Source organism: Glarea lozoyensis (assembly GCF_000409485.1).
Source record: "Glarea lozoyensis ATCC 20868 chromosome Unknown GLAREA18, whole genome shotgun sequence".
Lineage (NCBI taxonomy): Eukaryota > Fungi > Ascomycota > Leotiomycetes > Helotiales > Helotiaceae > Glarea > Glarea lozoyensis.
Window position 1 is genome coordinate 399310 of NW_007360992.1, and position 25743 is coordinate 425052.

General features: G+C 46.8%; 9 protein-coding genes across 9 annotated transcripts; all 9 read left to right on the forward strand.

The window, feature by feature from the left end:
* Window positions 1–3599: 3599 nt before the first annotated feature.
* On the forward strand, window positions 3600–4927 carry GLAREA_12366 (uncharacterized protein; the record flags this gene model as incomplete). Its single annotated transcript, XM_008083148.1, has 2 exons — window positions 3600–3632; window positions 3695–4927. The coding sequence occupies 2 exons, from the start codon at window positions 3600–3602 to the stop codon at window positions 4925–4927; spliced, it is 1266 nt and encodes a 421-aa protein (XP_008081339.1).
* Window positions 4928–5807: 880 nt separating this feature from the next.
* GLAREA_12367 (uncharacterized protein) lies at window positions 5808–7574 on the forward strand (the record flags this gene model as incomplete). Its single annotated transcript, XM_008083149.1, has 1 exon — window positions 5808–7574. One exon carries the CDS (start codon window positions 5808–5810, stop codon window positions 7572–7574), a length of 1767 nt encoding a protein of 588 aa, XP_008081340.1.
* A 1831-nt stretch (window positions 7575–9405) lies between these two features.
* Window positions 9406–10107, forward strand: GLAREA_12368 (uncharacterized protein; the record flags this gene model as incomplete). Its single annotated transcript, XM_008083150.1, has 3 exons — window positions 9406–9508; window positions 9582–9664; window positions 9718–10107. 3 exons carry the CDS (start codon window positions 9406–9408, stop codon window positions 10105–10107), a joined length of 576 nt encoding a protein of 191 aa, XP_008081341.1.
* Window positions 10108–11546: 1439 nt separating this feature from the next.
* GLAREA_12369 (SGNH hydrolase) lies at window positions 11547–12673 on the forward strand (the record flags this gene model as incomplete). Its single annotated transcript, XM_008083151.1, has 3 exons — window positions 11547–11668; window positions 11734–12438; window positions 12520–12673. The coding sequence occupies 3 exons, from the start codon at window positions 11547–11549 to the stop codon at window positions 12671–12673; spliced, it is 981 nt and encodes a 326-aa protein (XP_008081342.1).
* A 1269-nt stretch (window positions 12674–13942) lies between these two features.
* GLAREA_12370 (vacuolar iron transporter Ccc1) lies at window positions 13943–14913 on the forward strand (the record flags this gene model as incomplete). The annotated part of the gene is made up of 2 exons (XM_008083152.1): window positions 13943–14346; window positions 14400–14913. The coding sequence occupies 2 exons, from the start codon at window positions 13943–13945 to the stop codon at window positions 14911–14913; spliced, it is 918 nt and encodes a 305-aa protein (XP_008081343.1).
* A 1146-nt stretch (window positions 14914–16059) lies between these two features.
* Window positions 16060–17388, forward strand: GLAREA_12371 (Six-hairpin glycosidase; the record flags this gene model as incomplete). Its single annotated transcript, XM_008083153.1, has 2 exons — window positions 16060–16555; window positions 16610–17388. The coding sequence occupies 2 exons, from the start codon at window positions 16060–16062 to the stop codon at window positions 17386–17388; spliced, it is 1275 nt and encodes a 424-aa protein (XP_008081344.1).
* A 1996-nt stretch (window positions 17389–19384) lies between these two features.
* Window positions 19385–20737, forward strand: GLAREA_12372 ((Trans)glycosidase; the record flags this gene model as incomplete). Its single annotated transcript, XM_008083154.1, has 1 exon — window positions 19385–20737. The coding sequence occupies one exon, from the start codon at window positions 19385–19387 to the stop codon at window positions 20735–20737; it is 1353 nt and encodes a 450-aa protein (XP_008081345.1).
* A 487-nt stretch (window positions 20738–21224) lies between these two features.
* On the forward strand, window positions 21225–22269 carry GLAREA_12373 (Protein kinase-like (PK-like); the record flags this gene model as incomplete). Its single annotated transcript, XM_008083155.1, has 2 exons — window positions 21225–21815; window positions 21868–22269. The coding sequence occupies 2 exons, from the start codon at window positions 21225–21227 to the stop codon at window positions 22267–22269; spliced, it is 993 nt and encodes a 330-aa protein (XP_008081346.1).
* Window positions 22270–23221: 952 nt separating this feature from the next.
* GLAREA_12374 (MFS general substrate transporter) lies at window positions 23222–25384 on the forward strand (the record flags this gene model as incomplete). Its single annotated transcript, XM_008083156.1, has 6 exons — window positions 23222–23494; window positions 23805–23931; window positions 23987–24072; window positions 24122–24662; window positions 24715–24817; window positions 24877–25384. 6 exons carry the CDS (start codon window positions 23222–23224, stop codon window positions 25382–25384), a joined length of 1638 nt encoding a protein of 545 aa, XP_008081347.1.
* Window positions 25385–25743: the final 359 nt, after the last annotated feature.

The window sequence follows — 25743 nt, forward strand, 5'->3', positions numbered from 1 at the left end:
TGATGATCATGGCTCTGGCAGGAGATCGCCCCCAAAGGCAATACAATTGCTCTTAGCTCGCAGATTCACATCCCCATCAAGTAGCGTGCAAAGATGGTAACGATCAATCTTCCTAACGTTATGGCATTGCTGTGAGCGGCCTGAAGACTGAGCTTCACAATTGATTAAGCGAGATAGTCCATCCCACTGACTTGACATATCTGTCGAGGTGCATAGTGAGTAGTAGAGTAATGTCGAGAAATGTTAAAGCAACAGCATTGTCAACCATGGTAGGCATACCAAAATGATACAAATTCCTGGAAGCTATTTTAGTCCCTCGGTAGTGTAAGTTGATGATGGAGATCTCAAAGATTCATAAGCAGTATTTTCCCTACTCGGTGTTCTTCGATGCAGGAAGCCATGGCTGTGGTAACCTCTCAAGCGAGGGGTCGCTAAGGTTTCCCTTGAACATTTGCAGGTGTGTAATAAACATTGAATGAGCATTTGACATAAAAACCAACTCATTGAAAACAACTGTGTTGAACCGAAATATGCAGGCATTGAAGTTCATTACATGCGCGGATAAAAAGATGATTATGAGAGCACTACTGCAAGATATGGATCGCCATTAACCAGAGAATTGGACAATGTTCACCTCGTTACGGCGGCCATCAAGCTGGGAATGATAGTTGAAGCAGAATGCCGCGTAACTTGGAGAAAGGGTAATTTTCGGCTGACTGCATTTCATTACACTCGTACTGAGATGAAACAGGGAATATCCCTTAACATGGCTGTAACTTAGCCACGGTTTTCCTGAACAAATCTAGATTTCCATAGTCCACACAGGAAAACTTGAATTGGTGCCATCAGCTGATAATGAGCGTGTATGCATGTGGAGAGGGGCTAAGACAAGATCTGAGCAGGAATGTAATCCTGATTGATTTGTACCATGTATGGAACGTCCTGAATGGGCCGAACCCGTGGTTGGGTGATGACTTCCCATGTTGCAAAAAAATTCTACAAACTTCGACATCTGACCGTTCGAAGGGCGTTGCACTGGGGCTCCTGGACAAGGCATGAGACCTATCAACGTATGCAGTTGTACCAAAATGGACCTGTCTGTGATTTTTTTTCAAGTGTACAGTTCAAATCCTCGCACATATATTCGAGCAGCAACGCGAGGTCTTTGATAGTTGAGGTCGGGAAATGCAGGATCTCGTATAGCATTGTGGAAGAAACACCAGGTTTCAGTTCGAGTGGGGGTCCAGTCGAATGATTCGAAGCCGTTGGAAGGATTCAAGGGAAGTTTGTCAAAAGTGTGGAGAAGGGTTGATCTCCCGCCGGCTTCTGCAAAGTGTCCTCTGATGGATGTACGGATACGTATGGATCCAAGATGTGTGAATGGAAGACAGCAGACACAAGAGCTCGATTGGTGTAGTGCTGCACACAGTGATCCTGGAAAACATGTTGTATCGAGCCTGTTAGGGAGACAGTAGAAGAATCTGGACGAAATGGGTGTGAGCCAAACCCTGACGCTCAGTGGTATGTTATGCATCCTCGTAGATGTATCGACCCTCTACGCGCCGTGGCCAGCCATCGTAGATTGCTGAGGGTGTGAAGAAGAGACATGAGATGTACCAGGGGTGGTGAGGTGCCTTTGGAGGTTTACTCCACATTCAACCAGCAGGCGCCACTTTTCTGTTTGAGACAACGAGAAGGGAATGGTCACATGGCCTCCCCGGGTTTAAGGTCCTTCCGTATGATGGAGATATGCAAGTGCGGCTCTGCCCGCAATGTCCTTGGTGTGGTCGAGATGAGATAAGACGCAGTTGTCCATCCCGTGAGGCCGAGGGAGGAGTATGAGCGCGTCAGCAAGAATTCTCACTTCTGAGACATCAAGTGTCAGGTATTGTCTATCGCCGATGCATTGTGAAAAGCAGAAAGAACCCGTTGTACAAGGTAAGGCGCCGTAAAAGTTGTTGCTGTTGCCGCTGCTGCCACAAGAAGAATGTAAGAGTGGAGGAGATAGACGCGGGTGTTTCGCGTCATGCCCCGTGGTGATTGACTCAAGGGTCTAGCCAGGAAGACTAAAGAGCGGGCCGTCTTACGGTACGTGCACTCCTTAATGGGAATTGGTAAGAAATCTACGACGACACTTCAATTTAAAACATTACTCGATATAGACATTCTCTACTGAAACATGACTAATGAATCCACCTCGATATTATAACTCTTTGTCTAAATCAACCAGGATTCCAGCTAACTTCCTAGTCTGAGGAAGTGCATTTTCGACTAGAGCTTAGCAGCAAGTGTGCATTTAGCTGACTGCCGGTCTTATTATGCTATTCGATGGGACACAAATCTTGGCTGGAATGCCACATCACTTGACAGCTTTTTGATGGATCCTCTTTCGAATTTCTCATTCTTTACCAATCTGAATTCTAGCCTCGAACAAGGTCGAACTTCTCGATGACAGTATCACCCATGGTCCATGACAAGGCAGACTCAGCTCGAGATGTGGCGCGCGTTCCGGGTGACGCAGTCGATATTGTTGATAATGAAAACGGGAATAGTCCATCGATGTTTTAGATGCCCATGTCCTTCACCGAACCAATCACCTCTCTGGATGAGACAGCCGCTCTAGGAAGATCTGCCCCTCCATGATCCATCTATGACTCTCGCAGTTCGACCAATACGAGGAGCATTTCCTGGTTTCAATAATATCGCCGAATTTGATATTTGGCATGGCTGCCTATTGCCTTTTACTTCTTGTATCCAGTATCTGTTCAGCTCCGATAATTTCATGCCGGGCAGGAAAGGTAGCGGAGTCTCCATATTCTTCTATCTCTTTCCCCAACTGATTCGATGCCAAACTTGGAGTACTCGGGCAGATTGCTATATTTACTCTGGCATACAATGCTAAGCACGATTTCCTTTTGTTTTGCCTTCTGGCGTCGATTGCTCCAGCCTTGAGAGAAGCAATGTCAAGGTTTAAAGACCTCAATTCATATGCACTCACAAACCATAGTCTCTCGACAAACAATACGCAATACTAATACTTTCGTGATACAGCTATCTACACTTCGGTTACATTCATAAAAATCGTATAGCTGAGAGTATTATCTGGCAGGAGCAAAAAGGCCCGCTCTTGTATACAATGACCAGAATTGACCATTGTCTCCCCTGAGACCCCTCAAGAGACAAGACGATCTTTTGATAGAGTGGTTGTCTCTATTTGCTACCTGTTACCCACATTCACTGTTCGGAATCCAGTCACTTCATTATTTGAAGGCAGTTTGACTAGTCCCGATTAGTTGCTAGTCATGTGGTGTTACACAAAGTTCTGGTTGCTATGGAGCCTCGCGCTCTAAGAGCTACTATTTACCTTTTATACTATACAGAGCAACTTACTACTAATTCACACAACAGAATTTGCTATCGATGCCTCAGTGGGCCGACAGTAAACTTGTCACGAATGAACTTCTCGGAGCGCACGACAACTGCGACTTATCAAAAAAAGAAAACCCTGCCTAAACCGAGTGCAAATTTCTAGGGGACAGCTAACAACTGCCCAGGTGTTGCCTTGGTTGAACGCTGAATATCGAGTTAAAGATCCAGATATGATGGAATTGCCTCCAGAAATTCATGATAGAGTATGCAGCTTCTTAGGGTTGACATCCGTATCCACGCCAGGACTCGCTGACACAAGAGGCAGATAGTTCTTTACGTGGAAGATCCCACCTTCGATGATAGCCAATATATCGGTAGACAGTGCCAACTCTACGACACCGCAGGAAGAGAACGGCTCTCCGTTTTACGCTTGATCAATAAAGGCTTCTGCCGGAGCGCATCACTACGCCTCTTTCGAATCATGCATGTAAAGTACCCAAGCAGTGAAATGTCCAATCATTGGGCTCCAAAGCGGCTATTTGAGCTCTCGCAAAGTCAGTATTGTACTGCTGTCCGAGAAATTGAGGTGGCTACAGAAAGATATAAATCTGATCGACCTGCAAAGCTCCAACTATTCACCGAAGACCTTGCCGCTCTCCTCCCAGCAAGCCTCTGCAATTTCAAGAGTCTGTCAGTACTCAAATTGTCATTCCCAAACACTCCACGATCAATGTGCACAGAGCTTGTCGGGAACATCTTTCGCTATGTTCCATTGTCTAGCCTGAACGAACTCCATCTCGCCCTCCCCCTCACATGCGATTTTGCAACTCTTCTAAAGGGGGAAACGATAAATAGCTCAACCTCTTCACGTTTTTCAATCAAGTCAATCATGAAACAACTCAGATATCTCAGTGTTTCCGTCTGCGATGGGTCTGGCAATGGTGGTCAACGCTACTTCCAGACCCCCGCAACGCCTGCGCAGACAGCATTCCCGAACCAAAGTTACTCCGATCAACTTTTCGAATTTGTACAGTTGGCAGAGAAACTGTCGTCTCTTCAAGTAACGAGCACCCACATTTTGAATATGGATGTCCTCGATACCACCTACCTACAAAACCTGCGTTATCTCGAACTCACAAGCGTGAAGATTTCCCACACGACGCTCTTATCAATGATACAGCAAAGCCACGAAAAAATGAATTCTATATGGTTCTGTGAAGTTCAGCTTAAGAGCGGGACATGGAAAGAGGTTCTTGTCCAACTATGCTGTTTTCCACATCTGGAGGCCTTTCGTATGGACTCTTGTGGCTATTCGACAGACGGACGGTCGTCAAAATGGGCTCTTCGTTTGCTGCCACCGATAGATGAACTCACAGATATCGAGACCTTGTACTTCGCCGACTTTTTCGCTCTGGGTAATCTCCAACGACAGATCGTTGCTAATCGTCATGCAAATGGGCTTCCTGAATTGGATCATTACACGATGAAGTATGAGTATCGTCACGCGAAGAAGCCGTCTTTAGAGGATTATTTGGCACAGTTGACTCTCGGGGACTAAAAACATGAGGCGCTATAAGTTGGACGCACCTTAACAGATCGATATACCTATACCATGCCTGATTTCGAGTATCTTACCGGATAGGAGATGTTAGGGATATATGGATTTATCGGCCTGGCTTTTCTCAAGGAGCTTCAATACTTTCCATCTTGATATCTACAAACATTCCTTCTCACAGTTACTGCAACCCGACTAATAATAAAAGGAGCTCAACCGAGATAATTCTTCTTTATGCGCGTATGGATGAAAGAGCCAAACCTTGTCATTTAGTAATAGAACTAACCCTACCCTTACGGTGACACAGCAAATACAAAAGGAAATTCCAAAGCAAAAGCGCAAACATTCTGTCTTCCTCTTCTACAATACTTCATCAAAACACCATGAACTGATAGACCATGAACCCTCAACAGCAAACAACACGTCCGCAGCATCGACTTTCAAAGTTTCTCAAGAATGTTCATGCTCTTCCCATTCTCCTACAACTGCAGCCTATTCCCAACACTGTATGGTTCTCAAATATGTTCTTTGTTCATTACTTGATCAAGCATTTCAAAGAAGTTAGGTCACGTCCTGACATTGTGTTTGATTCTTGCGTGTACGGAGTTCTTTGTACACTTGTGAACAGCTCGCTCAATCCCTTTGTTTAACTCAAAGAGAAATGTCGATTAGCGAAGCTGAACAATGTTATTGTTTAGTTCGACTCTGTTCAGCCCCTATATCTCACATCCACGATGCAATTTGCGGTCTTCATATTAAAATTCTTGCACAAAATATCTTCACTTACGAAATATACTTATTTAAAGGACATACTTACCCAAAAACATACAGACCTACAAAACATACATACTCACAACATACTTACCCACAAACAACCACCACCATGACACCAAACTGGACCTTCGGGGTAGAACTCGAATTCGCCATCGCAGAAACAATCCCCAACACACCCCACCCGGACCCCAGCGAAACCAGATTTACCGTCTTCCAAACCACCGATCCCTACCGCGGAAGACTCGAGCAAATCCAAGTCCTCCAAAACGACGCTCCAGACATGATATTCCCCCGACCAACCTCCGCCGTCATAACCCACATCTGCGAAACCCTCACACTTGCCGGTTTCGCCGCCAGCGATTCGGAGAACGACGATATCTCAGCGTGGAAAGTGAAGAGAGATGCTTCCATAAAACCGCCATGTGAGGCGGAGGGTTGGGATAGAGGATATGTGTGGCATAGGATCGAAGTGGTATCGCCAGCTTACTTCTTCAGTCCCGAGTCGTTGACTGCAATCAACAAGGTATGTTCGCTCTTAACCTCAACGTATTGCTGTAATGTTAATCTCAGCACAGGATTGCACGTCCACGTAGGCACCGGCACGCAAGAAGGGTTATCTCTAGACGCAACCCGTAAACTCGCTGCGCTGCTATGGACGTTCTCGCCACAGCTCGCAACCCTGCATCCGCCTGATCGCCAGAGTTACTCGCAATCTGCATCTGTGATGATAAGTGGTATGCGCGAAGGCTCGCAGCTTGTGGTGCGGCGAAAACGGCCTGATAGAACGGCAGCTACACCTCTTCTCGGCGCGGCGAAGATCCTGCTCGCTGAGTCGATGGAGGAGGTACTTGAGCTGGTCGGCGGAGCAGAGAATATGCGAGCAGTGGCATATAACTTTGAGAATCTGCGTCCGGAACCAGGAACCGGGTTACCTATAAAAGGCACGGTTGAATTCCGTCAACACGCCGGATCCCTAGACGGTCCTACAATCACCACTTGGATCCAAACCGTGGTTGGCATCGTCGATTTCGCACATACCATCGAACCAGTCCCCTTCAACGAGCTACTCCAAACAGCACTCGCCAACGAATCCTGGCAAATGTCCTACGACGGCTACGACCGTCAGCGCGAAGAGACCTACGGTCCTATCCTAGCCCGAGAACGACTCACAGTCATTGACCTGCTGAGGTACATGAACCTCGCTGGCCCAGCATCAAACTATCACGCTCGCGGCCTCTACTTCCCCTTCGCGGACTCGCGTCCCGCGCCTGATGGCGATAGATGGAAATCAGAGTACCAGCTCGCCGTCGAACATGGCGATAGAAGCCACTGGCGATTTGAGAATGCGATGCGTGACTCCTGTGCGCTGGGTGAAGGTGGGTTTAGGGTTGGAGAAAATGGGTTCTCGGTGATAGGACCGGAGAGGCTGGAGAGAGATCGGTTGTTGAAAGAGGCTTTTGAATGTTTAGGTCGGATTGAACGGGTTCAGCGCTCGCTTGGGAAAGGGGGGAGGGATTCAGAAGTTTTTGATCCGCAGGCGGGGTTTTGGCCGGTGCATGATCGGTGTTTGGATGGGGATGTCCGGACGGATTGTGAGGTTGAGTTTGATGCTGGATCAGAAGATTCTGGTTCTGATTTTGGCGACGAGTGGGATGGTGATGTGGATTCTGAGGATATGTCTGATGAGGAGGTCGTTGAGATGAGATGTGCTTATATCGTGAATCTATTGACGGAGATTCGGGCGAATGATTTTAAGCTTTTGGAATTTGAAGCGGCTGCAGGTAAGCAGCTGCTTGCTTGTGGGTTGGAAGGTGTTGATAGCTCTATGGTTGGTTTGGAAGCTTATTCTGGAGGCGGAACTTCGATAATGGCTTAAACTGTACCGCAGACGTAGAATCCTAAATTCGATTTTAGTTCCAAGTAGTTGAAACCGCGAGCATTGGTAGTTAAAAATTCAATAATTGACCACTCGTCTTACTCTCTTTTTTGACGCCGATATAAAGAACCTAAATATTAAGCATTCTTTACCACGAAACTTCGACGTGTCGACTGATGATCATGACCCTCCTGAAAACTGGACACACGTTTACCTGTGTCTCACCTTCCTGAAAACACCTGTCTCAGATGATTCCTGTAATTCTTCCCCTCTTAACAGCATAGGCAGCCTGACTTTCCCATAGCAACCAATATACATTACCCTCCTCTTCTTTCCCATTCGGCTTTTCACGCTTCCAATGTCGTCCGTACATTTGTGAATCCCCTTTTGAGTTTTACTTTTCCACTTTCTCTTCTTTCACCAAAAACGTTTGCCATCCTTACCTTGTTCTTCAAAGAATGTTTGCAAATAAAGCCTGAGAGTATAGCTCGACCAGATCCCATTTTGGTTACAAGTCCATGAGGTCCAGCGTATGTGACAAGATGGCGGGGTATTATCACGTGTCTTTGGCTTGGTTCAAGCCGTGGTAGTTAACCAATACGCTACATCGAAGGTCTTCGACACGTTGCCCTCGTGGTAGTTGAGGCTCGAATCATCTTGCTGTAGTGATTTGTGGCACGTGACCTAATGACCTTCACACAATCTCTTAGCCAGGTGAGTGATGGAGCTCATATTTCGAACAATTTGAACAAACGGTCAGTCACATTATCGTAGAACATAAGGGTACGCTTGTTAAAGCCGACGGGTGTTCGGCAGGTTCGTGGGTACAAGAAATACTGTACGAGACTAAAACTCTGGGAAGTTGGTCTAAACCTGCATGGTACAATTAGCTTCGCGCTACACGGTACTGACCGAGAACCACTTTGTGTAGTATTCGAGGTCTCGGTTCCTAATTGTTTGGACGACTTGGAGTGCCAAAACTGGAAGAAGCAAGGGCATCTGGGAGCAAGATGTTGCAATATTTCCCAATCAGGATGAAGCGAGTATAGACCGCGATTCTCAGATCAAACGTTCGTGACGCGTGTATAATGTGCTGTTTGCAACCAAGTACAACGTTTGTAGCCATGTCAAGCTTTGACGAATGTCTACGTCGTGATCGATATCTTGATGGAACCGGTACTCCGTACCCGTGGTCATGTGAGATAGCAAGCGGCGAGCACGACGTCCTTTTCTGAGACCAATTTTATCTCGGCCAGGGACGGATATTACAACAATAAGAAAATACCCCGAGCGGCGCACACGTTGAAAGGGGGTTCTCTGAGACCATGACAGAAAGATCTTTAAACGATAGTAGTCGCGCTCTTCGAGTCTCGTGAAATATATGATTTTATAGCCAATCAATTGAGCAAAAATGAAGTATCGTGAAGTTCTTCAGAACGAAAATGTCGAGACGCGGCTTGCATAGAATTCGAAGCGAACGCCAACAAGCTCGAGGCAAAACCAGGAAGCTCAGGCCAGGCAAGGTCTTGATTGTGCCCGATTGGCCAGGAGGGTCTGTGAATGGCACGCTAGCGTGAGATAGTGTCTCGTCTCTGGGTGGCGCTTGCCTTGCTCGTTTTGTTTATCCTGGTACTTTCCTCCCCAGCAACTGATCCTGCCCATCTTACCAATTTCTTAAGATCCCCCATCATCCATCCTCTTTTGTAATCTTCAACACCATCGGTTTCCATCGTCAGCCCCCAAAGAAATTCACATCTTGCGCTTCAATTCCAATTGAGAATCTTTACAGCTTCAACGACTCCGTTTCCAAAGTCAACAAGACCTCAACAAGATGTTCGCCAGATCTGCCGCCGCCGTTCTGTTCCTCAGCACTTTTGCTGCTGCAGCCAACTACACTCTTGCGAACCCAGGAGCTATCAGTGATACTTTGAAAGGTAAGATAGATCGATTCTGGCATGAATTGTGCGACGCGTGTCTTCTGGAGATCGAAGCTAATCTTTGGTGTAGCTCAATGGTGTGCCGCTGAACTCTCCACTTGCCCAATTCTTTGCGGTACTTCTCTTCCAAATGAGGACAACAACTGCGATGCGGTATGCTCAATCTCACGTTATATCATCAGACCAATGCTAATACTCGGTTATAGACTACTCTGAACTACACATGTACCTGCACCAACGGCACCGGACCCGGCCTCATCTACTACAGACAAACATTGCCTACATTCATCTGCGAGCAGATTTACACCGATTGTATCGTTGCCGGTGCCAATAATGCTGCTGCCCAGAGAACCTGCGACCAGAACAGAGCCACCAACTGTGGAACTCTTGACCCTGCCAACTACACTGCACCAGTATCCTCTTCATCCTCTTCCATGTCTGCCACCGCAACTCCAACTTCTGGTGGCGCTTCCTCTGCCACCGCAGTCTCCACAAGCTCAAGCGCTGGTGCTGCCCCAACAATGGCCATCGGAGCACAATACGGATCTGGTGTTCTTGTTGCCGGCGCTGCCGCTGCGTTCGGTCTTTTGCTTTAAGCAGTCGGTGATTATGGTTAACGAGTCAGGAGGACGGACGATGGGTTCCACACTTCATGGGATCAGTCGTGTTTTCGACACAATTGTGAATATTGTATAAGTTTTTGGCGCGTGGTTTTTTCAAAGCATCGGTGTTTTGGTCTTTGCTGCATTTGAGCTTTTGCTTTTGCATTCGGATCATTTATAGATCCTTTTGTACCTGGTTAGAAAAGCTATGGCTTGGGGATACGATTGGAGGATAATAACTTGGGGACGATTGATGATTCGGAGGTGGTGGTAGGGTATACCTGGAAAGGTATGGAGGTAATTGATTAGCACAGTAAATATCATTGCATTACAGTTATCGGTGATCCTCACCGCTGCGAATATGTGATCACCATGGTTGTGTTTTAGTCTTGCCTGAAGGAAGCTTATATTCAACGCCAATTCCGCTTCAGCTGCGAACTTCAAGCGAGAAATACCTCAAGAAGCCACCGGCACCGACACTTGATATTCCCATTCCACGAAACCCCTTTACAAAGCCCAACTGCAAGTCGACATTACTCATTCTCTCTATTGTTCAAAGGTGCTCTTACCTGTTTCATCGAGTCGGATACGGGCCACACTATCAAAAGCGGTGGATGGAGAAGAGTCTATCGAAGCCACAAGATCGTCTCTAGTCCAAACTGTTGGAATACAACCATGTGTGATCGGGAATATCATTGTATTCTTTCGATTGCATCATTCTTGCTCTTGCTCTGCAGTGTTCGAATTCTTCTTTTCGTTGTAGTGGCGCATAAATCGAAATCGAGTTGTTGGTGGATCCGCCGGAAGACAATGAGAGATTGTTGGATTCTGTGAAGCTTATTCTTAAGGTTTTTGTTAGTTTCGTTGTTCTTGTTGGTATTGGTTTTGGAGGATAATCTTTATATATATCCTTGTAAAGAGGAGCTGGTACGTACGTCGCCGACTTTCTTTGCTTTACCAGGATTATATTGCCATGTATTAGAGACTTTTCACTCTACAAGCACATCAAGTGATGTCGCGACATAAACCCACCTCACCATGCATACTATCAAGATACAAACCCAATTTTCTTACTTTCCCATCTCCGCTTGCCGATCTTATTTCTGCTCGCGTGGAAATTTCCACCAAGGGAAAATCCTCGGGTCTTCGGGAGGTTAATATAGAACAAATGCATTAGCGACCGCAACTTTTCTTAGGAGAAGGGCATATTAAGGTACACATGCACTTTATAGCATGCGGTTAAAAAGTGGCCTTCCCCACATTCATCGTGCGGAGTCCCTTCTTCCGAAGCTTGTACTATGGATTTCCTCGTGATGAGGAGGGGATGATGCACGGGGTTGTGGATGAGGCTGAATTTTTTGTATATAGATGTGTGTAGGTGCCATGTTTTGGGATTCTGTTATTTTCAATTCGTTCAATTGAAAGATTTCAAAATGCATTTCCTCCTCCTCCTCACCTCACTAACCCCCGTCTTCGCGCGGTCAATCACCAATTCAACATGCAAACCAACCTGCTCCTGGCCGGGCTTTTCTAATATCAAACACGCATTCGTTTTGTACGTATACATATACAACTATATCACCAACCCTCTCTTAATCTCAACCTAGCTAACCCACCCAGCGGCGACTCCTACACCCAAACAGGCTTCAACACCACCCTCACCCCGCCCTCCCCCTCCAACCCCATGGGCAACCCGCCCTACCCAGGCTGGACCTCCTCCAACGGCCCAAACTGGATCGACTACCTCACAACCACCTACAACCGCTCCACCCTGCTAACCTACAACCTCGCCTACGGCGGCGCAACCATCGACGCCTCCCTCGTCGCGCCCTACCAGCCCTCCGTCTTGTCTGTCTCCGACCAAGTACGCACCCTCTGGAAACCCGCGTACGCCGGCAAACCGTTCTGGAAGGGCAGCGATAGCGTGTTCTTGTTCTGGGACGGCGTGAATGATGTAGGCAACTCTTGGTGGATGGATGTAGAGAGTTTGTATACGAAGATCTTTGAGGTGTATAAGAAACTGGTGGAGGAGTTGTATGTGGATGGCGCGCGGAACTTTGCGTTTTTGAATACGCCGCCCGTGGAGAGGAGTCCGCTTGCTAGTGCGAATGATGCGTGGAGTATCGCTACGGAGAGGGACGCGATTGGGGTGTGGAATCGGAAATTGGGGGAGATGGCAGCGCAGTTGAAGACGGAGCATGGGGAGGCTAATGTGTGGGTTACGGATACGAATGCGCTTTTTAATAAGGTGTTGGATGATCCGGGAGTGTATAGTCAGACGAGGGGGTTGAGGAATACGACGGGGTATTGTGCGGATTATCAGAAGTAAGTGATATCTATTTTTTCTGTCTTGGAATTGAGGCGAGGGTGGAGGGAGTGAGAGGAGAGGAGGCTGATTGTGAATAGTGGTACGCCGAAACAGGATACGTTCATAGAAAGTTGTGGCGTGCCGGTCAATCAGTATTTCTGGTTGAATAGTCTGCATCCGACGAGTGCCATGCAAGAGGTTGTGGCGTGGGGGGTGGGGAGGGATCTGGAGGGGCCTCCTGGTGTTTGTTAGGGTTTGAGGGTGGAATGGAGGAGGGGGGGGGATGTATATGGATGGATGTGGGAGTTGTATATATGGGAGACTCATAAAGTTTAAAGAAGATCTGAAGCATTAGTTAGGCCTTTTGAGGATTTTTTTGGCGTGACATAGGTGAGTGATCGTACGGGTGAAAACGATGTTGAAGAACGATCTAGCGTCCTGTTCATGAGATAGATGGGTTCGTCTTACCTTCAAACTTCGGTTTCCTGGGAATCGAAGCTGTTTGACACGGTAATTGACGTTTGGATAGTAGTAGACATTTGCTAGTCGACTGCTCGATCTTGGACTGCATTTAAAACGAGCTTTGAGGGTACAGAGCATGAAAGTGTATTACGTGCGTTGGGTAAGTAGTAGAAGACCCTGGAGCCCAGAAGTTCTGTGGTTAGGTACGTAAGGCATAAGGTCAGTAATAGCGTATTGATTGATGAGAGCGGGTTCAAGTCTAACCTTCTACAGAAACCAGTTCAACTTCTGTTCCTCCCTTCTATAAGTCAAGGAGAGCACCTGGGCACCTGGTTTCCATGTACGAACAAGTACACGTGCACTAGAGAATGTAAGACCGAAACCCACTCTCGTCAATCCATGCGGTTATGTGTGCAAAGATGGATGGATTGACGACCTAGTCAACCTCATATCACTAATCATATCGGCATAAGCTTACCTCTTCTCTTAGTACCGCGACTCCGAGGTCGTGGGCGTAAAGAGAAAAGGTCTAGATTCCAACGTCCACAAATCTCCGGACAATCTCCACAATACCGACGTGCGGGGATACAGCAACACAGCAACTGACTGTTTATACCTCAGAACAAGCTTTGCGGCTTTCTCGTTGCATGCAGACCAATGCACCGCATACATTCCCGTCAAATCATCATCCAGACATTATTCATCTTTTCGATCAAGCGTGTTACAATTTTGCACGGTGAAGGAAGATGGTTCTGGAAATGGATTGGCCCCGCAAGCGAGAATACACGTGTAGCGCTGTTTGGCCAATCAGCGTTGTTTGATGGTCAGCATGCAAACTTGCCTTTGTTCGCCGCAATCGAACGTAGGATCTGGGCCAGATATAATAGTGGCCATGACGACGTCCTCGAGGTTTTGCAGTATATTTAATTGAGAAATTGGAGTTTGTAGATATTTCTGAGATCCGGGACAGCAAGTTTCATTTATTGAAGGATTCGTTAGCGAATTTCATAAGTATCGTATCGCACATCGACAACGGTCTCGACGCCTCACATACAAACTATGTCTCTCGTCGCTCTCAAAAACCTCTTCTACGGAAAAACAATCACACCTCTCCCGCGCCCAAGATCAAACACCTCCTGGACCAACGCCTCAGAACCATTACTCTCGCCCACCGACCGCTCACCTCGTCCTCCGGAATCATTCAAACACGGCGACTTAGAATCTCAACACCCCATCTCATCTCAACCCTCAAAACCCAAGTCCAAAGGCTTCCGCATCGACGCCCGCGTCATCTCAGACGCTACTATCGGCCTCTCAGACGGCCTCACCGTTCCCTTCGCCCTCACAGCCGGCCTCTCAGCGCTGGGCAACACCAAATTCGTCATCTATGGCGGCTTTGCCGAGCTCATCGCCGGTGCGATATCCATGGGCGTAGGAGGGTATCTAGGCGCGAAGAGTGAATCGTACGTCCCCTCTCTCATCACATACCTACACATTTGACTGACAAAGTGGCAAGCGCATCATACAAAGCCCAAAAAGAAGAAGTGCAACTCCTAGTCGCAACAGACCCTCACGCCGTAACCACAACGCTAACCCAGATCTTCGTCCCTTACAACATCCCCTCCCGCCCCCTCTCAGAAATCACAGCCTCCCTCTCCCAATCCCCGCATCTCGTCGACTTCATCATGAAATTCTCACACTGTCTCGAAGAGCCCGCTTCATCGCGGGCTTTCACGTCCGCGGCCACGATCGCGCTCGCTTATTTTCTCGGGGGATTGCTCCCGCTGATCCCGTATTTCTTTGTCGGTGTCGATCAGGTGTATCGGGGATTGTATATTAGTATCGGGGTGATGGTCACGGCGTTATTCGCGTTTGGGTATGGCAAGACGTGTGCGGTTGTGGGGTGGGAGGGACGACGGAATGTGAGGGAGGGCTGTTGGGGGGGTGTGCAGATGGTGTTTGTGGGGAGTGTGGCGGCGGGGGCGGCGATGGGGTTGGTGAGGGGGTTTAGTCGGGAGGATGGGGTGTGAAATTCGCTGTGGAGGTGGTGTTTTGCATGTTCGGTGTCGGGGAAGCTCTCGAGGATTCGATTGAGCGGCGTTATGATTTTTTTTCTAGCGAAAATATGAATTTTGAAATATGCATTAAGTTCACTTGCGTGATCGACAAGGAAAGATGTGAGCCTTGATACAGTTCAGTACGATCCCAACGTCAACACCATCAAATGGGTAATCTAACACATGAAGTCACTGTTTATGCATCGGCCCTGATATCATCAGACTCAGCTGCTACCGCCCTTCGTACCTCCGAAACTACTTCATTCCAAAACAGCTCATCTACAACATCATTCATACAAACCTCTCATACATGCCTAAGAACCTACAAGAACCAACCCCTCCCCAGTACCCCTAAGTAATACCGTATTCCCAGATCTACCAAACACGAACACTATTATCTCACTTAAAGATAATACCCTATACCTTACTAAATAAATTTTAAACCTCTCACCCAACACACCATGAAACACAACCCAACGATTCAACAACAAATACTTAACTCGTAGTTTTACATGCGAGGGATTGTGTAGACCTACATATACAGCGGGTTTGCTGCGATGGAGATGAGATATACGAGAGACGATATACGACCATGTCACACTTGATTTCCGCTCTATTTCTATACGTACAATGTCAAGGAGTGAAGGTTATGCAATTCGTATATAGTGAGGAAGCGATGTCGTTAGGACATGACTTTGGAGATTGATACCCGTGTCGTAACCCATATTATCCTCAGATATGAGGTATAGGAGAAATTCCGAATACTAACGGGCGGTGCGGAGAGCTGAAATGTAGAATGTAAATATCTAACAGGTCATGTGCTTACACCTCGCTTCAGTTAATAATTCGGACGTCATGAAGATCCTCGTCTACACCAACTTTGCGATTTCACGACTTATGGTGATAAGATTATAGTTTTCAACACCTAGGTGATATGTTGATGGACAGACTAGATGATTTTATCAGTCTTGGCTATAAATGTTTCTTTTAGCGTTAAAACCAGCGTTTGGTTACTTCTGCCTCTTGAACGGCAATAGTTGGTGAGCGAGGTTCGTTGTTTGATAATTGTTTCTACGACCGTGCATTCTTCGTTGGGAACTCCTAGATAAGACCGACACCATGTTGCTCACCCACCAGGCGCTATACTACCTTTTGTTGTCCATGTCTGCAGCTGCAGATATCGATCCCGGCTACAACATCACCACAACCATCCAGTCAATGTTGCAACTGGCTAAAAAGTCCTGGGAATACGGAACCATATCCGAAGCCTTTCTCGAACTCCACAATCCGAGTCTTTCGGTGTTCAGTCCCACCGCGTTCCCCCACAACCTCATCCCATCCGTCTCTCAATCCACCGGCGCTCTAGCCTACGCAAAACAGTATATACATACCAACGCCCAGACATTGTTTCCTGATCCGACGGTCGGTGATCCAGCGTCCCTGGGCGTGGCGTGTATACTGCTAGGACAGACGGATGAGGTTTATTTGAGAGCTGCGGAGAGGCAGGCGGAATATATACTTACTCAAGCGCCGAGGTGGGGAAACGGTGCAATTTCGCATCGGAGGGAAGAGATGGAACTTTGGGCTGATAATGTGGCAATGTCGATGCCTTTTTGTGAGTAGATCTTAAGATGGTAGGTGAATCTGTGCTAATACGTGGGCAATTCAGTGGCTTATCTAGCAGTTCAACAGAAGAACGTGACGTTGATGGAAGAAATGGTAACGCAATGTAGATTGTACCGAGCTGTGCTCCAGACTAGCGCGAGTCTAAACTGGCAGCATATCATTGGTGTAGAGCCCAAAGATCCTGGATTCTGGTCGACCGGTAATGGATGGGCTTGCTTTGGGATGGTGCGAGTATTGCATACGTTGCAGAACTGGCCTGGATCAGCACTTATGAGTTCCCAAGCTGAGGAGCTGAAGAGCTGGATTCGAGAGATATTAGACGGTGCTACGCAGTCACCTTATGTTGATGGTTTACTGCCTAATTACCTTCATGATACCAGCTCGTTTGGAGAGATATCTGGTACGGCATTGCTCACCGCTTGTGCGTATCGAATGGCTGTCAATGATCCTGAGATGTTTGGAGACAAGTATGTTGACTGGGCTGATCGGAATCGGGCTGCGATTTCTGGAAGACAGAGACCTGATGGTGTTTTTACTCCAGCTGCCAATCCATATAGTTGGAAGGATACTGAGCCTTACTATGAGGGTTCGCCCGAAGGTCAGGCTTTTGCGATTTACCTGTATACTGCTTATAGAGATTGTGTTAATGCTGGGTTATGCCAATCGTCAACTTCAGCGGCGACTGCAAAGTCCGGTGGTGATATCGGATCGATTGATATTTCAAGTATGCTCGATAACGCTGTTATCTACGCTGAAATGGCGGGTCCAGATCCAAACGGCAGCGGCAGCGGACCCGACCAGAGCAGTGATGTGAAGGAGTGAGCGGCAAGCTTCAACAGGAAAGATGATTGCCCTCAACCTACTGGGGAATTCGTGGCATCTGGTCTTCTTCCATTTCGAATATTTGGTGATGTTCTCAAACCTGGGGTCTGGATGATGTTTCCGGGGCTAGAAACCAGTGGAGAGTCTTGATACCAAAAACTTTCTGATTGATGAATCTTTTCCACTTTGGTCTTGTTGGTAGTACACCAATTTAAACATCATCGCACCGAACCTGCCTCTTCTCAATGTACCGATTTCTGACGAGGGTGGGACAGACGCTCTCAAAATGAAAATGCCATGTAGCGGCATCGGAATCTGTGGTCTGGGCAGGTCATCTTTCATGTTGAAGCAAAGGCAATTGGCTTTCGGGACTGTTTCTTTCCGTCTGATACTTCGGGGGTATCAATTTTGTCATACCATAGCGACTTGTTTTCCTAAAAAAAATTCAACGCCTCGATGCCAATGAAAATAGCAACGTGCTCCAACTTCACTCAGATCTGACCATAATGACGAACGAAAATAACAAAATAACGAGTCAACAACTAATTACTGACGTAAAACTTACACCATCCCACAATAGGCGCTTTTCCACGATATTAGCTGTCTTCTGTCGCTCGTTTCAAGTTTCCGGCGGCACAAAATGAAAAGTAGGGATTCGTTTTGCTAGCGCCACAATCCACAATCAAAGACAAATTATGTGCCAAGAAGGGGTATGCAATTTGGGAAGCCGGCTAAAAGCGTCGCGCGCGATTTTTGTGTGCGATAGATGTGGACATGCAGGTGGATTGGACTTATCGATTGTGTGAGGTGTGTGATAGCTTTTATGTGGTGGGATTGCTTGGATGTTCAATGTTGACGGGTTTTCCTCGATGGAACACGGGAAAGGATAGCCACACCGCTTAGCCTAACACAGATTCTGCCGCTAGACGTTCCCCTTTTACACCGCGTGAATTTTTTCTATCGAAACATATCAGCAACTTGTAGAGTCTTGGTCTGAATTCTGACCCATCCATTACTTTCTGTCATTTCACAAACAGGAACCCGCAGCTCCACAGTTGGTGAGATGGCCATGAGCCCGACCCTATCAAATTACCCCAGATCGACGGACTTCATGATTCCCCACTTGCGGGTTGCCTTGCTGCAGCACGAGGAAATCCTGCCTGGGACCTGCGTCAAAATCTAGATTGCACGGCTAGAAAAAGACTCTGGGCTCTGTGCGTTTCGAACTGCGGTTGGAAATGAGGAAGAGTCTGGGCAGAAGTTGTTGACGAGAAGAATTTTAGGATTCTTTGAGAAATCGCAACATCACTTATTCGTCCTCATTATCAGTCTTTGAGAGGCCTGAAATAGGGTCGTTGACCGTTAATAGTTCCCACAATCGCTTCCTATCGATCTTCCAGAAGGGATCTGGGTACGTACCCAGCAACCCGTTCGTGGCTTTAGATCCCGCTGGTAGTCTGCAGAACATATCCAATAATGATGGTCATTTCCGAGGGGACCAACATCGTTTCCCCTTCCCCTGCATATCGAGCTCACCTCAGCTCCTGAAACAGACGAGAACGATTTAATTCGAAAATATCATGCATAAGCGAGGACTAGATGCGCTGTGCCTCACCTACAACAATATTCGAAGCCATTTTTGTGCCTCACAGTACATGCGTAATCGACGTCTGGGCAAGACGGCAAATAGTATATGAGTTGAGTATCCCTTTGTTTCTGTTTCTTTCACCTCACCTGCGCTGGTTTGCTTGCAACACGCACCACATTCCTTTTGGGCAATATAAATTACCATTCACGATACATTCTTTTAGAACAAGACACATACACTCCTTTCTGGAAAGCCAACTCGTTGTCATTACTTTCTTTCGAATCTCATCATCGTTTTCGTCATCTAGAATTCGTTTCTATATTCCGCTCCTTTACTTCATCCCGGTTGACCAAATCACCTCCCTCGAGCAAGAAATTGAAGCGAATTAGAGCCTCAGAACTAGCCAGTATGCGTCTCAATCTCAGCGTCGGTGTTGCCTTTGGCCTTTTATGTATTGAAGCCACATCAGCCGTAGCAATTCCAAAAGTCGAAGTCAATGGACTTGAAGCTCGACACATCGGTCGTTGCCGTCATCGAAGATGTAAAAGCAAAACAATAACTGCAACTGCTACTCGACCAGCAGGCACTAGTCTGACTCCAACAATTGTTCTTACTACTGGCAATGCCGAGCCGACCCCAACGGTCCCTGGAGGAGACGACGGTGACGATGGAGATGATGAAGACGAGGCCGAAACTGACCTACCAGAGTCATCTACCGTCCAGAGCACCGTTTCTCAATCAACTAGCTATGCTGTATCTGCGACATCAACCACCCTAGTAGCAGTAGCAGCTACCACAACGTCCGAGGAGACCGAAACTACCCAATCGGTACCAGTTGAGACAGAGATCTATTCTTCACCTCCAGTTCTCCCAACCGACAGCGACCAAACCACTGAAAGCAGCGCGCCAGTCGCAACCAAGACGGTACTTCCAATTCCTGCACCTACAGCAGCCACCTCGACCACTAGTCAAGCACCTCCTGTCACATCTGTCACGAACACCCTAGTTTCTGGTGCATACTGGAAACCCGCCGCTGGACTAAGCTGGCAAATCCAACTCGCCGGGCAAGTGACAGATCTCAATATCCCCGTCGACGTCTACGACATTGACTATGTTGAATCCTCCGCCGAAATGATCTCCACCCTCCACGCCAACAACAAAAAAGTAATCTGTTACTTTTCAGCTGGATCATTCGAGTCCTGGCGACCCGATGCATCCTCCTTCCAGGCGTCTGACAAAGGCGCAGCTCTCGAAGGTTGGGACAACGAATGGTGGTTAAACACCAACTCAGCCAACGTCCGCACCATCATGAAAGCCCGTCTTGACCTCGCGAAATCCAAAGGTTGCGATGCCGTTGACCCTGATAACGTGGACGTATATCACAACGCCAACGGCCTGGGCATCACTGAGGCGCAATCAATCGACTATCTAACCTTCCTCGCTACCGAAGCACATGCACGGGGTATGGCTATGGGTCTCAAGAACGGCGTTGAAATGGTTCCGCAGTTACTTGATATCATGGACTTCCAAGTCAATGAATCTTGTATGCAGTTTAACGAGTGCGATAGACTCGCTCCTTTTATCACGGCTGGAAAACCGGTATTTCATATTGAATATAATGACAACTCGGCAACGAAGAAACGTCAAGCTGCTACTGATGCGAATTGCTCTTTCAAGGGCGGACCTGGATTCTCTAGTTTGTTGAAGAATCCAAATTTAGATGCGTTCGCGCAAACTTGTGCTGGTACGCTTTCTCCTTGATGGGTTGAAGAGTGAAAAGGTGGATGGTTGGACGTGCTATGAAGTGCGCTATTTTCTTGTAGATATTTTTTGGAAACGCATAGAAGCGCTGTGGAATAGGCCACACTGCAACGTGTGTATGATATAGATGAGAGATTTTATGCCAATGAAATCCAAAATCAACTCAGGTCTTTTTGGAAGCTTTCTCGTTGAGCTATGGTGAGTGTTAGCTAGAGAAAACGTTAGACATCTGTATTCTCGGCTTTGATGGGGGCTTTTAACGTGGCCGGTTTTATAGCCTGTATTCTCCTGATTTGCACGACTATAGTGAAAATATACATTCAATATTTGTCAACTTCCACTTCTCCAACTGCAGCCTCGTGATTTTCTCCCCGTGGGCCAACCAGCATGTCACCCCACAACAAGTCCGGTTACCTTTCAACAACCCTTCCATCTCGTTCATTCCATCATCAATTCTCGCAAAACCAGCAATCTACAACTGGCAAACATGTCTCCGATACCCCATCTCCCATCTGACGAGGAAATAACCGCAGCAGTAAAAAAACATCAAGAGGAGCAGAGCAGGTTACCAAACATCAATGAGCGTCCTCTGACCCGCCGTCTACCGTTAATACAGGATGGACGGCCAGCTGCGTGGCTCAAGTACGGGTGTCAAATATCAGACCTCGCGGCAGAGGCGGATACGCAAGAGTTTATCTACGACAGTATAGCTCAGCAGCCTTATCTCCGTGATCGAATTCGTGTACCGGAAGTATACCTGTTTATTGATGGGAGGGATCTAGAAGTTCCTGAATTTCTTGGAGTTATCGTGATAGAGTACATCTCTGGACTAACAATCACGGAAGCACTGAAAGGCAATGCGGATGAGGAAAAGAAGATTCGTGTTTGGGACAGGGCGGTCAAGGCTCTTGACGCGTTGACTGAGATTCGACCAGAGCCAGATCAGAGACCAGGTTTTGTCGGTGGCCGCAGGATCGAACATCCATTGTTTAGCAGATTCCGGGAATACGAAACCGGGCGGGCACCGGAAGCCTTTGAATCTGTAGAGGAAATCCAGACCTATATCAACAAGGAAGTCGTAAGCTTCTTATAGTTTGATCACAACCTTTGTTGAGCTGACTGAAGACCAGAACTCGCTAAATGGGCCAGATACACCTAACCTCCAAGAAAAGGATCTCATATTATGTCACTGCTATCCCTTCCCCTCAAACTTCATAATTCCATCGAACGATGATACTAGCCCAGTTTGTGTAATAGATTTCGAGCATTGCATGTGGCTTCCGGTCAGTTTCATGGGATGGGCATTTATAATGGAAAATGGGCTCAAATTTATCAACTACATAGAGCAAAATCTGGAAGTCCTGAAAACGCCTCAATATAAAGGTAATATCAAGACTCTTGATTTTTTCTGGGAGATGAGAGCACCGAAGAGAAGATTTTTTCCGCGAAAGAGAAAATTGTCGAGTTTGTCGTCTGAAACGGCACGGGATAGCGAGGACAAAGATAATGCGAGGGGGAAATTCAACAACTGACCTTCTCTGTAGACGATCATCCGCGAATGTCTTCTCACTTAACTAGTAAAAGACTGGGGGAAAACACACTTTAGAGAAAACATCTTTACTTTTAGTAACCAGCTTTTCCAGTCATTCTACTTAGATAAAGAAACCTTGCTTTAAAACCCTTATTTTATATAAAGTAGTCAAGTGATTTTATTTGTCTTGTTTCCTCGCTGTATTCTTTCAGGTTTCTCTATACATAAGCTACTCTCTTATTCTAATAAATAATTATACATATATGCAGAGGCTGTAGCCCTAGACACACCTTTTTAAGTCCATTACCTGTTCTGAACTGGAGCAATAAGCAGTTGTGCGATTTTAGCGTCCACGAATCGAGAAATGGCCTGTCCGGGTAAAACAGAATGTTTCCAACAGGAATGGCTCAACTTCCATTTAAAGACGATGACTAGGTACGTAAGTTCTAGAATGTTATTTCAGATCTTATTGTATGGTAGCTACCGCCTTGCGTCTATGGGGATGATTAGTGGTACACGTGATTTTTTGGTCACATGATATGAAGGCGACGTGCAAGCTCCCGTTGTCCCGCCTTCCTCATCTTTACATCCTTTGCTCCTTCTCGAAATTCAACAATCACGTACCAAAGCTTGGCATGTTGGTCTGGAACATTGGAGTTGCAACAAGATCATCGTAATAGGAGGTCCGGGATATGCTTTGCCTGCAGTCCACCTTTGCGACGGAAAGATGGAGCCGTCTACCAACCACAAGTGGTGATGTCGACAATGTCCTATCACCGATACCCGCATATCGACTGACACTTGCCAAATCCGTATTAACCATCACTTCCTTGATGTTTTTTCTGTTCCAATGTTATTCACAAATTGTCATGTTTACAGCCCTACTGTTCACTCTGGGCTGATTGCATCTATTTCGGTGTCGTACCATGGAACCATAGCCAATTCGAGACATTATGGCATCTGAGAGGGAAACCCAGACGGATTTGGGAATCAGTCCTTCACAATTGCCCTCGGCGAATGGCTCCGGCCAGGGGAGCAGAGATCTTGAATCGAAAGATCTCTCCACCAACGATCAGGTTGTCGAGAGGCGTTCATCGTCGTCAAGTGGTAGAAATGGGGTGGTACAGACTTTGTGGAAGGTTGTAACGTGGACCCCCAGACGGTGTAGATGGGACCCGGCAGATCCTCCTAAGTTCAACAGGGGGTTGAATCTTCTTTTTGGATTTGTAAGTTCTTCTGGTTTTCGTGGACAATTTCTGCGACCTTTGCGGTATCTCTTTATGAAAAAAACGAGTGAGATACGTGCTTGAATTGGAACTTTCGGTGTCCCATCAGCGCTGGACGTCGGAAGCAACTGTACAGTCATTGCCAAGCTCTCGGATCTTGCATCGTACGACGAAACATCATATTTCGACATCCGTTACAACTGTTCATTGGTTTATAAGTGTCTTTCTTATTGACGAAGAAATGCTCGTTGATTTTCCGTCAAAGAACCTTAGTACTCTGGGCTTTAGTCTCAATGGCTAACTCCAACAGGCGGCGACGTTCACAGTTGCCAATCTTTATTACAATCATCCAATTCTGAACATTCTAGCCAAAGAGTTTCATGTATCAGATGAGCGAGCATCTTTGGTTCCCACAATGATGCAAGCTGGCTACGCAGGTATGATATTTCCCTCCGTTGATCATTAGAAATATTGCTTACAATGTTACACTAGCTGGTCTTCTATTTCTTTGCCCTCTTGGAGATATATTCCACCGCCGACCCTTCGTACTTATCCTGGTTTTCTTCACAGCAACAGTTGTAAGAGCTAATTCATATTCTCTAGCCATGCTTAGCTGACAAGTAACAGTGGCTTGGCCTTTGTATCACATCTTCATTTCCTCTATTTCTAGCACTCTCGTTCATCACCGCTGTCTCTACAGTAACACCTCAACTTATGCTACCACTCGTTGGTGATCTCGCACCTCCACACAGACGCGCAACCGCTTTATCAATCGTGGTCTCAGGCCTCCTTCTTGGAATGCTTCTCGCCCGACTTCTCTCTGGCGTTCTTACTCAGTACACTTCTTGGCGCAGCATATACTTTCTTTCCCTCGGCCTCCAATACGTAATCTTTATTCTCCTCTGGCTGTTCATGCCCGACTATCCCTCTACGAATCCTGGTGGCTTGAATTATTTCAGCATGCTTTGGTCTATGATAACGATGTTATGGAGTGAGCCAATTCTGGTTCAAGCTTGTGTTGTTGGATTTTTGACCAGCACTACTTTTACCTCATTTTGGACAACTTTAACTTTCCTGCTTGCTGGAGAACCGTATAACTACACGCCACTCATCATTGGATTATTCGCATTAATAGGCATTGCGGCCATGGCATTTGGACCGTTTTATTGTAATACTCACATGACCTGGACCATTACCAAACAAGTACTAATAGTGGCTAGCTCGCATGATGATCGATCGCTTCCCTCCATTGTGGTCAGTCGTTCTGGGTCTCGTCTACATACTCATCGGTCTTACACTTGGAACATTCATTGGAACATTCAGGTACAGCTCCATCCAGTGTGGAATATTCCCCAAAAGTTCTTTCACTAACAACTTATCAGCATTTCTGGCCCAATAATGACTGCCTTCCTTCTGGACCTGGGCATCCAAACATCGCAAATTGCAAACAGGACCTCCATATACAAGATCGCACCCAAAGCACGAAATCGTGTCAACACAGTCTTTATGGTTGCTGTCTTCTGTGGTCAGCTCACAGGTACGGCAGTTGGAAATAAAGTCTATGCAATTGGCGGATGGAGAGCTAGTGGCGGCTGTAGTATGGGTTTTGTGGCTGTCGCTATTTGTGTTGCGATCTCAAGAGGACCGTGGGAGAAAGGATGGGTTGGTTGGAGTGGTGGCTGGGGAAAGAAGCGCAAGGGTGGAAATGAGGAAGTTGGAGAGGGCGGAGAGAGTGTTGTGAAGGACGAAGAGGTCGCTGGGGGTCGCGGTGGCAATATGGTGATGATGGAGGAAGTTACCGATGATCGAAGCTCCGATACTTTGGTTGAAGAGGGAAATATCCAGGCAAGCGAGATTCCGAAAGCAATGAGAAAGAGGGAAGATGGATAAGCTGCCAGCGTTGTGAGGAGTATATTTGTGCAACAGCGGTGTTTTTAGCGGGAAGGGTGTGATATTGGAACCGCGCGCTCAGCGAATTTCTTCCTTCTTGGATTTTGGAGTTACAATACTTGGACACACCTAAAGCTCATGTCAAACTCATCCTCCGGTTTATTTATCTTTTTTCTTTCTCTAGTCAAGTGTTGTAAAACCTTACTATCCAAGAGCTCACACATTTTTCACGATAGCTCAAGGTATGGACAGATGGTGAAGTTAGTTAGGCGACCGAATTTGAGTAGTCAGCATTTTCATTGAACCTCCAGGACAGCAATACTCAAATCGGACACACTGCAAATACATCTTGATGTTTG